The 16,189-nt window shown below is 43.4% G+C and overlaps 2 protein-coding genes across 2 annotated transcripts in view; both read left to right on the forward strand.

Annotated features, from left to right (window-relative positions):
* Window positions 1-9,298, forward strand: part of LOC139469782 (mucin-2-like) — a 33,215-nt gene extending 23,917 nt beyond the window's left edge. Inside the window, exons 3-6 of the mRNA XM_071252078.1 lie at window positions 2,005-2,110; window positions 3,165-3,313; window positions 3,576-5,633; window positions 8,638-9,298. Coding sequence (XP_071108179.1) covers window positions 2,005-2,110; window positions 3,165-3,313; window positions 3,576-5,633; window positions 8,638-8,704 — 2,380 coding nt within the window. The 3' untranslated portion in view covers window positions 8,705-9,298. The remainder of the gene's footprint in view (window positions 1-2,004; window positions 2,111-3,164; window positions 3,314-3,575; window positions 5,634-8,637) is intronic.
* LOC139458070 (uncharacterized) lies at window positions 9,203-12,668 on the forward strand. The gene is made up of 2 exons (XM_071239382.1): window positions 9,203-9,466; window positions 9,509-12,668. The coding sequence occupies exons 1-2, from the start codon at window positions 9,203-9,205 to the stop codon at window positions 10,367-10,369; spliced, it is 1,125 nt and encodes a 374-aa protein (XP_071095483.1). The 3' UTR covers window positions 10,370-12,668.
* Window positions 12,669-16,189: the final 3,521 nt, after the last annotated feature.

Genomic DNA, 16,189 nt, shown 5'->3' on the forward strand with positions numbered 1-16,189 from the left:
GCATAGTGAGAATGGGAATTGTCTCGGGTAGTTCGATTGGTGTCTTATAGAGACATAAAGATTGTATGGGTGTTAATGACAAAAATAAGCCATTTCACTCATGTAACTAAGAATACCCATAAGAGATGCAGTGAATAACAATTATTCAACCTTATTTGCACGAGGCACACAGGATTTAAACATTACATTATGAACATTATCAAAAGGATTTATACACTTCTTGAAACTGGTGTGGATTAAAATATTTGAATTTTTTTATATTTTTTGTTGTTGCTGGTTGGAAACAATAGTTTGGAGCATCTTCCAATATTTGTCTCGTTTATTCAGAAGGCTAAATGGTGTCAGAGTGCTCAATATTTGACCCCAATCCCTTTTTGCAAAGAAGCCGATTTGTCCCTGACATGATGACAAAGCAGCCCAAGCCCGAAACTCTATCTCACACAATACTAAGTCCTGAGCACACTCATGCCCCTTCCTGACATGCTGATTTGCACTTCATCAATGGCCGGAAATGTTAATTATGCAGCGCAGAAATTTGACACCTTACGCGAGACCCACACCTGCATGCCAAGGTAACACAGGTCCTCTCATCCCAAGCGTTTGTCACCAATTGTGATGACAATACAAAGCCTATCATAATATTTAGAGTCAATATCTCTCTGTTAGTCCAGAACTGCTTACACCACTTCTCCAACACCGCCCGTAATGTCATGCTTTACTGGTTCAGTGAGCGACCTTCTTTCTTACTGACTCAGCAATTTCGGCAATTGATGAACTTCTGGTGGTAAAGTTGGTGGTATTTAATGATTGTGCATTTTAAGTCGTTGAATGATGAGAAATAGTTTCGCTACAGATTTCCTTGATATGAATTCCAGCCCATCGTGGTGTACATGCAGTTGTTTGGAGACATTGGGCAGACAAATTTATTCAACACTTCTCTCTTTACGGCTTCAATAGAACTACGTGTAACACCCAGTTGAACAAACAACATACGAATAATCACGACCGTAGATCGGAGTCGTGGCATTCTCTCTTTATGACAAAAATGTAAGGAATATTACAAAAGGACAGATACATTCGTTTAGGGCGTAATCGAGAAACACGATTAAAATAATGTAAACACATTCTAGTTAATGCAATGCCTATGGCCAATGTGTTTGCCAACTGTGGACTAGAAATAGTGATATAATAGCGTGTCAAATTATCATATTGAATGAAAGCTGAAGAAAGATTTGAAAGCATGCTGAACGGAAAGGCCCGAATGGCATACCTCATTGATGTTTGAGCATAAACAAGATAAGCATGATTTCATTTGTTATTGGGAAATATCTGCTGTAGGTAATTGTCTCAAACGCTGATTCTCTACCTAAATGTACTTTTCTTCAAGGTCGACTTGTTTCCTAGAGGTGAGTGAAGAGAAATTGAGTTTAACGTCGCGTCCAAGATTATAATGTGTGTGGCTGCTTGAACTAGTCCGGACTGATGCCGTTTTATAGTGCTAGCTCTCATAGATACCATGCCGCAGTTTAACATGAATATCCCACTCAGACACAGTATACTGATTCCGCACCGACCAGTCCTTGTTTTAGCCCCTTAATGCCGAGCGACAGACAGGGTTACAACAAGTACCATCTTTTAACGACTTTCAGTATAACGCGGCCGGGGATCGAACCTCGGAACTTCTGCTCTCCGGGCTGAAGCTCTACCACTAGACCACGGAGGCGGTCCGTTTCCTTGGCATTACCGGTTCGGCATGATCTGCTTACCCTTTTCGCGAACAGTTGTCCATTCATATGATTTTCAAAGCTATTTTGCACACCAAAATGGAATCTGTTACGGCAGATGATCTAGACTGGTTATTCTCTTGCGTTGACAATGTGTACTCATTGTCCTCGTCTAAAAACAAATATAAATCACACAGCTATCTTAATTCAACGAATGCAAACAATTGAACAGGACATGTGACACGTCGACAGTTGTATATTTTTCTCCCTCTCCTTCCAGTTTCAAATGTCTCCAGCCTATCGACCCCATTGTGTTGGACGTATGTCAGGAAGAAAACAAGCTCTCCAAGGTCGTCGCTATCTCCATGTCCAGTAGCAAGCAACATGTGAGTTGAGCAAATCTGACATTAATTTAATCATTACCACGTGTGTCCGTCCACCAGATAGAAGGTCCCATTGTTTGTCACCATTGATCAGAGACTTGGTCTTGGGTTCTGTTACATCCCCGGCGTTAGGATGTGTGCTATGCTGGAGAAAGGAAACAGGATTGACCGTGTCACAGTTACGGTAGTTGACACGTCGTGCGTGATGATGACGATCATGATGTTGGCCCAGAGTTGCATTTCATTACTTTAGTAAATTAGTTCATGTTGACACACTGGGACACCGAGACCATGGAACAGAACCAGTAAAGTGCTTATCAACATACATTAAACATTTATACATTTCAAAACATGATAGTTATTGGTGCTGCGATGACTTCTGATAATGTCTGTAGATTACTTTTGTCTCGCGTTAGCTCGTCACGTTGAAGACCCGGGTTCTATTCACGACATGGGTACAACGTGTGAAACCCATTTCTGGTGTCCCCCGCCGTGATATTGCTGGAATATTGCTAAAAGCTGCGTAAAATTAAACTTACCTACTCACTTACTTTTGTATGATAATATCTAGAGTGCTCAAGTTCACCCTATAACGTTTGACACTTAACCAATTGCATTGCTCGTTGAGATAATATTGCAATTTTAGAAATCTTAGAATCAGAAGACGTTCGCCCTGTAACGATTGACACTTAACCAATTGCATTGCTCGTTGAGATAATATTGCAATTTTGGAAATCTTAGCATCAGAAGACGTTCGCCTATAACAATTGACACTGAACCAATTGTATTGCTCGTTGAGATAATATTGCAATTTTAGAAATCTTAGAATCAGAAGTATGCACCAAGTTGAACACGATGACTGGTTGTGCGGGCATGCAGTTTGGGGAGACTGTTCAAACCTCTTTGCAGGTGCAACATTATTTCAAGAATAGGGGAAAAACAATTTATACAATCATAAAAAGTCTATTGTCCTTGTTTGAGATATTAATAAGTTAAATGTCTAACATGGTCCACTATTGTTTGCTTCCACTGTACACGTATGTTGACGATGTTGCAGGGGGGTAGCCTATCGGTGGAGTTGTCACTGGTGGTACATGACGATGACGTTGCCGAGGTCTTGGACGTGTTTCAAGTTCATTCAAGTCTCCAGTCCACCAGCGAGGGGGTCACGAGACTCGAGGCTATTGGCAGAGACAGACAGACCAGGTGATTACGATAAGGGTGATAAATTAAAGGGGTGGGGTGGTGCAAGGAGGGGCTATACTCAACGATGTCATCGTAGTAGAAGATTTGTGTCTGTGTGTAATGATAATTGGTTTCACACCTTTCAAAATGCAAATAATACAAACCCATATGTTGGTGTTTGGGGGATAAATTGTAAGGAAGCAAAATGGGTAATATACAGGTAATAATTTATGAAACATAATGTAAACACATTATTGTTAAAGGATATCATTTTTCATTCCAGGATCCAAATTGCCCTTCACCGAACCTGTATCTCACCTAGCATGATGGTTCTGGACCGGTCTAGGCGAGAAAACAAACTGGGTAATGGACCTGTTCAGATCAGTATCACAGACCGCTTGTCGAGTAGTTCAGCGAGAGAAGAGAGTATCTTCTCCGGAGAAGGCGAGCAGTGGACTTCATCTTTGGACGACCTTGTGAAGGACTCTCTCCATCGGCTCCAGGAGCGGATGACAGACGCAATGAATTCGGTTTCTTCCAGCATTGCTACGGCTTCTGATACTCCAGGATCTACCTCTGTGCAGACGGAAGCGGAAACACAAACGACAACGCCTTCGACTTCACCAACATCTACTGAATATGCAACAATGTCAAAAACACAAACAGTTTCGGATGCAACAACTACATCGACACCGTATACAACCACTGAGACTACCCGAGTTTCATCAGCCCCACCCACAAAGAAGACTGCTGAAGTTGAGAGGGATATAGAACCCAAACCAGTCAATAGAGAGCCAGGTTTAATGGAAGATGAGGAATTTAAGTGGGCAGCTGATGAACAAGAACCTCGTGTCATAAAACAGATAAATGATCAGGATTTTCTTGATCAGCTTCTGGACTCTCTCCGTGACGGTGCCAATGTTAATCCTGTCAGAGGCCCTCCTACACCTCTATCTTTCTCTAAACCGCATGTTCCAACAACTACTTTGTCGACAACAACTACTGTCCCACCACCAGTGCCTACAAAAACTACGCCTGGCGTTTCGTCTTCAGTAAAAACACCATCAGCTCGAGGAGTAGACTTCAACCCATGGTCAGAAATAATCAACCCAAAATCAACCAACGGCACCGATGGAAGTCCAAGTGATGAGAAAATAAAGTTAAATATCGGTGTGGGTGATGGCGAGACAAACGATGATCTGAACCCTCTTGTAGGTGTGCCAACGGGGAAGCCAGTGGTAAACGCAGATGATGCAGCGACAAGTTCAATTACTGTACCACGTCCAAGCCCAACTTCAGCATCAACAACATCGACAACAGCGACAATATCTGCAACCACAACTCCAGATTTGACAAGTAGTGGGTTTCAAGAAACCATCTCATCAAAGAAGACAGACTCCACAACAAGGGCCGGGACGACAAACCTTTTCGTACCAGACAACCCACCAATCGCTAGAGTGACAAAACAAGCACCAAAAGAAGAAATATCTCCAAGAACCCCTGACACAACTACAGTAGTATCAACATCTACGGCATCAACACCCGCAGGTGAAACAGTGTCGCCAGTCACTACAACTAATAACAAACTTAGAGAGTTGAATTTGAAAGACACAACAACCGACTCTGGGAACATTCGTAACGATGTCATCGGGGCAGGGACAACCACTGACGAATCTATAGGCACAACACAAACCCCTACGTCTACGACCCTAGAAGCATCATCATCATCATCATCATCATCATCATCATCATCATCATCATCATCATCAACAACAACAATAACAACTACAGCAACCACAACACCGACTACGACAACTATTACAACGACAGAGGTAACAACGGCAAAGAAATCAGCCACTACATCGACTACACGGTCAACTACTGCAACACCAAGTACGACTGCAACAACAACAACAACAATTGACCCGAGTCCATCCACTCGCAACAATAAACCTAATCCTCCATCAACAGCTACCGCAAAGACAACTTCCACCACCCCAACCACCACAACGATTAACGTCACAAAAACGTCACCAGCTTTGAAAGGAACTACTCCTATGTCACCTGGAATCAATTCCTCGTCAACATCAACACAAGCACCGCCCAGTACAACTACTACTACTACTGTGATAACAACACCTTTTGAAGATCTGTCGTCAGGACACACGCCAGGCCCACTGCTAGCTACCAGTAGTGAGTCCAAAGCTGGAGGACTTTCTGTTTCCGTTTCCGGGGATCCGGAAAATGACGACACTTTCTGGCCCGTCGTGGCAGCACTGGTGATTGGGATACCGTCGATCATCGTGTTTGGAATAGCTATAACTGTTATACATAAAAGGAGGTTAGGCCACCCTACTCGTTTTAGATCACAGTCCACGTACCCATCGCTTTAATGCGCACGTCACGCTTCACCCCAGCACCCACAAGTCAAGGTAGGCATGCGCAGTGAGCATATCCTGTGCAGTGACCTTGACTTTCACTCCCTTTACATAATGCATTACCACCATATAGCGACCAGTATTAGTATTCACCTGACTAACAGCATGTATTGTACCCCCATGTATCATGTATAGATCTCTGCACTTGCACTGCATGCAGTAGGTCACCCAGTTCTGTAGAGGAAGTTATATGTTTTAACTACCCGGCGTCGTACAATGCACACATACTGTAGTTGGCTCGAGCTTTCTGGCATTCCCAGCAAATTTAATTCAAGTTTCTTAAACACCCTTCGTCTGTTGCTAGTTTTTGTCGTTTGGTAACAGTTAGTAAGTGTCCAAATTACCCGGAGACAATGTCAAAGTGTCATACATGGTATTAGTTATTGCGTCTAGAACTAGACTGAATAAGGACACAAGACAGTTGAGCATAGTCTCCTTTTAAATATGACCGGGGAAGGCTATTGTCTAGTTTCAGTCTATGTTTAGAGTCAGTACATTGAGTCAACTGTAACACTGCATCTGTGTCATAAGAATGGCGTGAATCAACACCTGCTTGGTGTCCCTAGTGACCAGAGCTTCCGTGTTTCCGTTGTCGCGATACATTTATGTAAATTAGAGTAGAATTCCCATACTTTAGCTCGTAAAAACACATTTGACATATGGAACACTGACTGTCTTTTCGACTACCTAGTTCAGGAACAAAGTTGAAAAAACCCAAAGAATTCAAATGGTAGTTAATGTTAACCTGAGTCATCCGCTTTTCCTTTTGACTCCTGAATAATTCCGATAGAAAAACATAACATGTAAACTCTGTCGCCATCAGTCAGCTTCTAAATGCAAGACCTCAGGACGACCTCGAGGTATGTCCTGTTGACGTGGCTCGGCAGCCCTGTGCTCTCGTCAAGACGGTTATCTTATGTAAGCTATAAACATCGCAAGTACCCGCACAACGACCCTAGAATGTGGTCGCGTGATGTCATGTCTTGACGTCTCCTTGCATCCTAGATCCTGCACAGCAGTTTCATCTTAACATCTTGTAACAAAAGACAAATCTTAAAAAGACAAGTTTAAAGAAATGTTATATAAATATTGGCTGTTTCGATATAATTTTTCGTTTCATATGTCAACATTGACGATTAAATATATTGTTGTTGAGCTATAGTTTGATAGAAGAAATTTCGTTGTCTAGAGTCAGTCTCTTAAAGGAGTTTTGTTCAGTTAATTTTGATTATTAGTACTTAATTGCTTCATCACGTATTAAGTTACTGTGTGTTACTGGGAGAGAGCGAGAGATAGAGGGAGAGAGAGAGAGAGAGAGAGGGAGAGAGAGAGAGAGAGAGAGAGAGAGGGAGAGAGAGAGAGCAAGAGAGAGAGCGAGAGAGAGAGAGAGAGAGGACACTAATGAGGTACAAATCTTGTATTAACACAACCTATCGTCTTCTGAGAACAAAGCCTCGGGTCACGTGATAAAGTCATTTCATTGTGTGAGAAGTTTTCTGATAGCCACAGGTTAGGATGTGAAGATTTGGCACGTTCGTACGGTTTAACCTCATTGTGTGTACACACTGCAGTGCGCCTCGTTACAATGCATGGCTGTTCGCACAAAGGATACAACATCTCAGAAACAATGTGTTACATGTGTACCACAGTACTGAACGGGAAATTGCTTAAATATCTTAAATATATTGCCAGTCACAAGGTGAACCTCTAAAGCTGGCACTCTCTTAAAAACATGTAAAATTGATTAGATAGCTTGACGCTGAAATATTACTTATCAGTTTTACGAGAACGTAATTTAATATATAGTTTGTGTGATTATATAATTAAAAGAATGTTGGTAATGAAACGAAAGTAAACTCGGGCAGCGGGCACTCACTTAAAACAAGTACACTCTAATTGGATAGATAACTGCTGGAGTACTTATTGCCACTGCCATGTTTCAGGTTGCATAATGAAAACATTAAATAAATAGATTTAGAATTAAAAAGACTGTCAGTATTAAAAATTCGAACATATAAAGCGAAAGTATACCTCCACAATTCGTGCTTATTTTAAGTGAATAAGCTAGCTTAATTTTAAAAAGTAATAATAGTGTTGTTTTTCATTATGAGAACATGTTTTGAAAATCATGTTTGTAAGAATTTAGTAAATTAAACCGAACAGCCACCAGTTGAATACATCAAGAACTATTTTATGTTAACTACGAGTGAGACGCGTTGTGACAAGTACCGTAGAGGTAGACGCCTTTTGACAAGTGCCGTAGAGGTAGACGCGTTGTGACAAGTGCCGCAGAGGTAGACGCCTTTTGACAAATGCCGTAGAGGTAGACGCGTTGTGCCAAGTGCCGTAGAGATAGACGCGTTTTGACAAGTGCCGTAGAGGTAGACGCGTTGTGACAAGTGCCGTAGAGGTAGACACGTTGTGACAAGTGCCGTAGAGGTAGACGCGTTGTGACAAGTGCCGTAGAGGTAGACGCGTTTTGACAAGTGCCGTAGAGGTAGACGCGTTGTGATAAGTGCCGTAGAGGTAGACGCGTTTTGACAAGTGCCGTAGAGGTAGACGCGCTTTGACAAGTGCCATAGAGGTATGGTAGATTACAGCAGGTTACAAATTATACGATATACATATTGCAGTCCGTAACTGAGTTTCTAGTTTTGAACGAGTATGCAGCTTATTGGATTAAGCAGCGTTTGAAATGAGCTTTCAATGAACAGCTTTAAAAAATAAAACACAATCCATATTAACGCTTTATGCAAATACCCTGATCAGTATTCGATATAGTGAGGTAAGAGTCATAATGAATATACAAAGTTTATGAATAATCATAATAGTAGGCTGCTACTTATGTCCACTAGCGACTGCTTGCTACTATGTCCGTGCTAATAGTTTTATTTTGCTTTTTTTCAGGAAAATCGACACCAGCCGAGCATTTTATTTAGGCGGGCACCACCACCGGCATTCAATTGATGTTTGACATTCTCCGATAAGCCAAGAGCGTTCTGAAAGCTATGTGTGATTCCAAACATGAAATTCTCAAAATTTTGTATAATTTTGATATTTTTATACTTTGGTGTGTAAATGGTGTATGTAATATTGTTGTTGTATTGTGATGTCTGAACGGTCAGTGTGCATGTAAATTCAAAACGCTTTTGGCTTATCGTGTCGTCGTCCTAAATCTGCTCAATGAACATGCTGGCCTGGTGCTTGAGCTGGCATCAGGCCCGGCACGCTAGTATTGTCCTATCTTATCAAGCAACAGTCCTGGTGTTAGGATCTCAGTAACGGTGGCGCCAGGTACGACTGGAGGGCAAAACATTCGTTCAGTGAGATTTGTTGCATGTTTGTTATGCCAATGTATAATTATTTTTTTCTTGTGGTGCATACGTGCAGTTTGTTGTATGTTGATACAGTATACTGTATACTGCCCTCGCTATACAGCCTTAGAACATGAAGCCATGCCGTCCAACGGCTAATGGAGCCTAGATTAGATTGTGCCCCTTTATACAGCTCCTACTACCTGGAGCAGGTGGTCACTCCCCCTATATACAACTCCTACAACCTGGAGCAGGTTGCCACTCCCCCTTTATACAGCTCCTATAACTTGGAGCAAGTTGCCACTCCCCCTTTATACAGCTCCTATAACTTGGAGCAGGTGGCCACTCCCCCTATATACAACTCCTACTACCTGGAGCAGGTTGCCACTCCCCCTTTATACAGCTCCTATAACTTGGAGCAAGTTGCCACTCCCCCTTTATACACCTCCTATAACTTGGAGCAGGTGGCCACTCCCCCTTTATACAGCTCCTACAACCTGGAGCAGGTTGCCACTCCCCCTTTATACACCTCCTACTACCTGGAGCAGGTTGCCACTCCCCCTTTATACAGCTCCTATAACTTGGAGCAAGTTGCCACTCCCCCTTTATACAGCTCCTATAACTTGGAGCAGGTCGCCACTCCCCCTTTATACAGCTCCTACAACCTGGAGCAGGTTGCCACTCCCCCTTTATACAGCTCTTACAACTTGGAGCAGGTTGCCACTCCCCCTTTATACAGCTCCTACAACCTGGAGCAGGTTGCCACTCCCCCTTTATACACCTCCTACTACCTGGAGCAGGTTGCCACTCCCCCTTTATACAGCTCCTATAACTTGGAGCAAGTTGCCACTCCCCCTTTATACAGCTCCTATAACTTGGAGCAGGTCGCCACTCCCCCTTTATACAGCTCCTACAACCTGGAGCAGGTTGCCACTCCCCCTTTATACAGCTCTTACAACTTGGAGCAGGTTGCCACTCCCCCTTTATACAGCTCTTACAACTTGGAGCAGGTTGCCACTCCCCCTTTATACAGCTCTTACAACTTGGAGCAGGTTGCCACTCCCCCTTTATACAGCTCTTACAACTTGGAGCAGGTTGCCACTCCCCCTTTATACAGCTCCTACAACCTGGAGCAGGTTGCAACTCCCCCTTTATACAGCTCAACACACCTAGAGCCGGTTTCCACATACCCTTTATACAGCTCCTACAACCTGGAGCAGGTTGCCACATACCCTTTAGACAGCTCCTGCTGCCTGGAGCAGGTTGCCACATCCCCTTTATACAGCTCCTACAACCTGGAGCAGGTTGCCACTCCCCCTTTATAAAGTTCATCCAGCACAGATCAGGCTACCCAGGGTTGCCACACACCCTTACACGATTTTATGCGACCCAGGCGACCAAAATGTCTTCATCGCCCACAGAACCTAACAGTAATGATTTCCGTATTCCCCTTTTAGATTGGCCGTAGAATGGTATGGTTGTCCAGACTGTTGTCCCCTTTCAACCATCAGTGTAACCTGAACAAGAATATCCCACGATTTCTGCTCTATACCGCTCAGGCTGCACCCCCTCTCCCTTCATCCCTCATAGAGCCTAGATCCAGGCTGCACCCCCTCTCCCTTCACCCCTCATAGAGCCTAGATCCAGGCTGCACCCCCTCCCCCTTCACCCCTCACAGCGCCTAGATCCAGGCTGCAACCCCTCTCCCTTCACCCCTCATTGAGCCGTGATTCAGGCTGCACCCTCTCCCCTTCACCCCTCACAGCCTAGATCAAGGCTGCACCCTCTCCCCTTCACCCCTCATAGAGCCTAGATCCAGGCTGCACCCCCTTCACCCCACAAAGAGCCTAGATCTAGGCTGCACCCCCCTTCACCCTTCAAAGAACCTAGATCCAGGCTGCACCCCCCTTCACCCCGCATAGAGCCTAGATCCAGGCTGCACCCCCTTCACCCCACAAAGAGCCTAGATCTAGGCTGCACCCCCCTTCACCCTTCAAAGAACCTAGATCCAGGCTGCACCCCCCTTCACCCCGCATAGAGCCTAGATCCAGGCTGCACCCCATTCTCCTTCCCCTTCACCCCTGATAGAGCCTAGATCCATGCTGCACCCCTCCCTCTACTGCCCTCAGATATACATACAAACGTCAAAAGAAGTAGAGGTTCGAAGTAAAACGTGAGCCTGATCCTGTGCTGAGATCACGAGGGTCGGAACATGGCGGACACGTGACAGGAAGTACAATCTCAGCCCTGTACCACAATGCTTTGCTTCCTGCTAGTGATGACGTCAAGTACATCAAGTCACCTCACTGTAGCAGAGCTCCACGAATTGTAGATTAGAAACGGCTTCTTTCAGTAGACTAATCGGATTTAAGCTTAACTCAGCTTTGCAAAAGCAGGCTAGACGTAGATGATTTGTTCTTGTCTATTTATTTCACCTTTCGTTGTGTAACTACCATCTACGTCATTCTATGTATATGTACATAATACGCGCGTATGTGTGTGCGCGTGTGTGTGTGTGTGTGAATGTGCGTGTGTGCGTGTATGTGTGCGTTTGTGTACATCATGTTAATAGACATTTGTATAATTATGCGTCACTGTAAATATATATTTCCAGACAGATCAAAAAACGTTTTAAATGGTTAATTGAAAGTCATGAAGCTGTCATACCAACCTCCTTGATATTGATGGCTGCATAGCGAAACAACAGGTTCTATCATCAAGACAAATAATTTCATGTAACTGTGTATAGTAGTGTTGAAACGATTCATAGACTCACCAATTTATCCCGATATCAAAACCAACGCTACGATACACAACAAGTTACGGGTGGGTGTTTGAACGGGAAATATTCAATATCTAACTGTTTTACACACTTCACATATTCTACAAGCTGACCGACACACTTGTTTTCTATTTATAGACCGGGGCGGTGGGGTAGCCTAGTGACTGAAGCGTAAGATCGTCACGCCGAAGTCCTGGGGCTCGATTTGCCACATGGGTACAGTGTGTGAATTCCATGCCAGGTGTGATATTGCTGGAATATGATGCCAGGTGTGATATTGCTGATATTGCTAAAAGCGGCGTAAAACCATACGCACTCACTTCCATGCAGTTTGGGGTTGTATTAAGATTATCAGGGATTCGCTGCTGTATCAAACTAGCACTCCATGAGTACAGGTTTACTCTGAAGTTGTGTAAAAGGGTACGGATTGTGACGTCAGTGAATCGTTCCATCTCTTCTACTAACTTAACGTAAACGCCTTCCTACTTTCATGTTTTTCTCCCCAAAATTAGAGGTAGTCATCGAGTCATTTTAAAAGGCTAGAAGACCTAAATTTGCTAAGTCCTAAATACTTCACAAATGAATTGTCCTTCTTCACACATAATCAGCACGACATCATGTTTAAACGTATCTCGCATTACAACAATCAAACTAGTAATCGTATTTTCCTTGTGTCTTGTTATATAAAGCTTTCACTCAAATCGTTGATGACTACCTTTAAGCAGTGGAGCCGTGAAGCCGTGAAGCAGTGAAGCCGTGAAGCCGTGATATAACTGAAATACCGTTTAGTCGGCTCGTTCACTGTAATTAATAGTTTGTCATTGTATACATGTATCTAGTGATGTATCTGGTACATGTACGTACTCTTCATCCATTTGTACATATGTTCTGTGTATATAACATCATGTCTTCATCGTTCTAATAATCGAATAAAACAATATCAATATAATCGTTCGTGTGTTTGTATATATTTATCTGAAATATCGGCATGTATGTATTGTGGCATATCACTTATCCAAGGTTGTATTTATTTACCAAATGAAAAGTGGTTATGAATTCGAATTTTTCGCACATTGTTTATGGGCAGGCTATCATATTCATACAACAATAACATTATTTCGTGGGTACAGAAATTGATTTGTTTGCATGTGATAGAGATTCAATCATAATCACATCTAAGGTGTTGACGTTTAAATTAAAATTAAAATGTGAAACAAAATCCCCACACTCATTGCATGGTCATGATATTATGCTATAAGCGGGAAAGATAGATCCATATGACCATTACCATCACTTATTTTGCTATTTTGTTCAAAAATCCGGATTGATTTCAACGTTATGAAAATATGTGGGCATGTTTAACAATTTTGCTCAGCTTGGCCCATAGAGAGATTCTGGTCAGTAAGACTTTATATTTTCATTAAATCGGGTTTGAAAACGTGTAGTTTGGGAATAAAAGCCATGTGGGGTCCGTCTCTACATATGAAGTTGACAGTGACAACCAGGACTAGGTGTTGAGTGAGTGAGTGAGTGAGTTAGTGGGTGGGCTGGTGAGTGGGTGAGTGAGTGGGTGGGCTGGTGAGTGAGTGAGTGGGTGGGCTGGTGAGTGAGTGAGTGAGTGAGTGGGTGGGCTGGTGAGTGAGTGAGTGAGTGGGTGGGTGGGCTGGTGAGTCAGTGAGTGAGTGGGTGAGTGGGTGGGCTGGTGAGTGAGTGAGCGAGTGGGTGGGCTGGTGAGTGAGTGAGTGAGTGGGTGGGTGGGCTGGTGAGTGAGTGAGTGAGTGGGTGAGTGGGTGGGCTGGTGAGTGAGTGAGTGAGCGAGTGGGTTGGCTGGTGAGTGAGTGAGTGGGTGGGCTGGTGAGTGAGTGAGTGAGTGAGAGGGTGGGCTGGTGAGTGAGTGAGTGAATGGGTGAGTGGGTGGGCTGGTGAGTGAGTGAGGGAGTGAATGAGTGAGTGAGGTGTAAGGACGTTTTCGACAATATGTCAGTTATATCACGGCGACTCAGCTTAATGTGGGAGGCACACCCGAAGTGATGCAGGTCGTAGATGTTCATTGCCTTGGTGAAACCCACGAACATGAGGGGTGTGAAACCAGTGATCAAAGGTTTCTCGAAGGCCTCTGCACAGCGAATTGGCCTATGAGCACGGGTATGGTTCTTACAAACCTAGAAACATAATCGGGGCGATCCGGGATTCGAACCCACAATCATAAGTCTCTGGCGTGCCCAAGGGACGCAACTCTGCACAGCGAACCGCGGCGCCTTAGACGACTGGGCCACCCGTGCCCCCTATAGGGCATTTAGGGTGTAGTGTGATAGATTATGGTTCAACATCGAGGGAAAAGTTCCCCGATGATGATGAATGTCTCTGTAAAATATTATTTTAATGCGTTCAGAAGAAACTAAAGATAACTCATACCTTATTGATTACACTGATATATGAAGGTCGGTTATAATAATCTACTAATCAATACAGTGTAGTCCAACATGTATTTGGGTGACTGTGAACAGTACAAACCGCTACGAGCGTGGGGAAATGCACGGAACGCCAGCATGGGTCTTGATCTGTGCATAAAACATAAGATTGTTCAGTGAGCGTGTTCTTGCTGCACCACTGCAAGGGTTTTCTCTTCTTGTTGGTGGAGTGGTCGAGTGACAACTTCTCTTCCTTGTACACTGTTCTTGTGAAATATTAAAAACTCTTCTTTATTTCGCTTTCCGTATACACAACACTTCCTGACATGAGTGAGGACGAGTTATTGTCTTGTAAGTGAGCAATGTTTTACGCCCTTGAACGGTATTTCATTTACTTCACTACGTGCCAGCTTTATGTGGGAGGAAAACCCCAGGTGATGACTGTTACTAATTGGGTGAAACCCACCAACTCGGTTATGGAGCTCGCACACCCAGAAACATGATCAGGGTCCGTTTTGGGTTCCAACCCACGATCTTATGTTTCTGACAGAACTCTGCCTAGCGCCTCGGACGACTGGGCCATCCGTACCACCTGTCTGACATAACGAGAGAGGGGAACGGAGGACATTCGAAAAATGCAGGTTGTGTGATAGTTTTGACAATTGAGATGAATTCCACTATATTTTCAAATGTGAATAGGCGCGGTCGGGTAGCCTAGTGGCTAAAGCGTTCGCTCGTAACGCCGAAGACCCGGGTTCGATTCCCGACATGGGTGCTATGTGTGAAGCCCATTTCTGGTGTCTGATATTGCTAAAAGCGGCGTAAAACCATACTCACTCACTCACTCAAATGTAAATATTTCAATGAACAAAGGGACATGTACATCCTAAACACTTTTTAAAAAGATCAAATATGTTACAATTTCAGCAATTATTTAACTGTCATAAGATATCTGTCCAAAACAAACTATGTAAATTTATTAACATTATAATGAAAATTGTAAAAAACTCCCAGTTAACCTCTGTCCACCGCAATGTAAAATACTGTTTGTACCTTATATGCCGATGGGCTCGGCCTGAGAGAAATAAAGTGCAGTTCTTAGTATTCTGGAGCACTTTGTGTCATCCATATTTCGTCAACTCCGGCTGAATGATATCACAAGTTGTACTTCTTACAGCGCGGATATCTTCCCTCACCTATACAAACCGAACACCTATATACCAGTAGTTGTGTGAAAATTGATGTGTATAATTTTAACACGAACATTTTTTACAACTATCAAGTGACGGAATAGATTTTAATCTGTCATCGACTGTTTACGGGGTGCTGGAGCAAGCAAACCAGTGGTTGATAGTGTGAGAGTCAAACTGCACAAACAGGCACCGTCACACTAAGCCTACCATAAAAGTGCACATTCTTCCTTGATATCCGCGTACAGTAAACTACGGTCATAACGAAATCAAAGGGGACAGAAATTTTAGTTCGTTATAAGCGTAGTTCGTTATAAGAATATACACAGCATATATATGACAATTGATCGGGACCAAACTCTACGTTCGTTACCATTAGTTCTTTACAGAGCGTGGTCGTTATCAACATAGTTCACAGCAACTGCATCTACCTGGTGGACACAATGGACAACAATAGGCAGATTTAAGCCTCGCAACGTTTTCCTATCGTTTGTAATTTGTTGGTCAAATCCAATTTTCAAGGGAACATTTTCTTTTGTCCACCAGTTCACATAAATCAATAACAGTAGTTCAGATTCATGTGGCACCAAAGACGATCTCAGCTTTAGTTCACCGCAGTGGCAAGCATGGGTTGCTGAAGACCCATTCTATCCCGTACATTCACGGGTCTGTTTCGAAGAGAAATATAAAGCTAGTTTTGATAAACAGAATCATCAAACAGCCAACGTTACAGCTACGTGGGGACTTTGTATATATATTATC

This window comes from Haliotis cracherodii, unplaced genomic scaffold (genome assembly GCF_022045235.1).
Source record: "Haliotis cracherodii isolate W230 unplaced genomic scaffold, xgHalCrac1.p SCAF_1, whole genome shotgun sequence".
Taxonomy (NCBI): Eukaryota; Metazoa; Mollusca; class Gastropoda; order Lepetellida; family Haliotidae; genus Haliotis; species Haliotis cracherodii.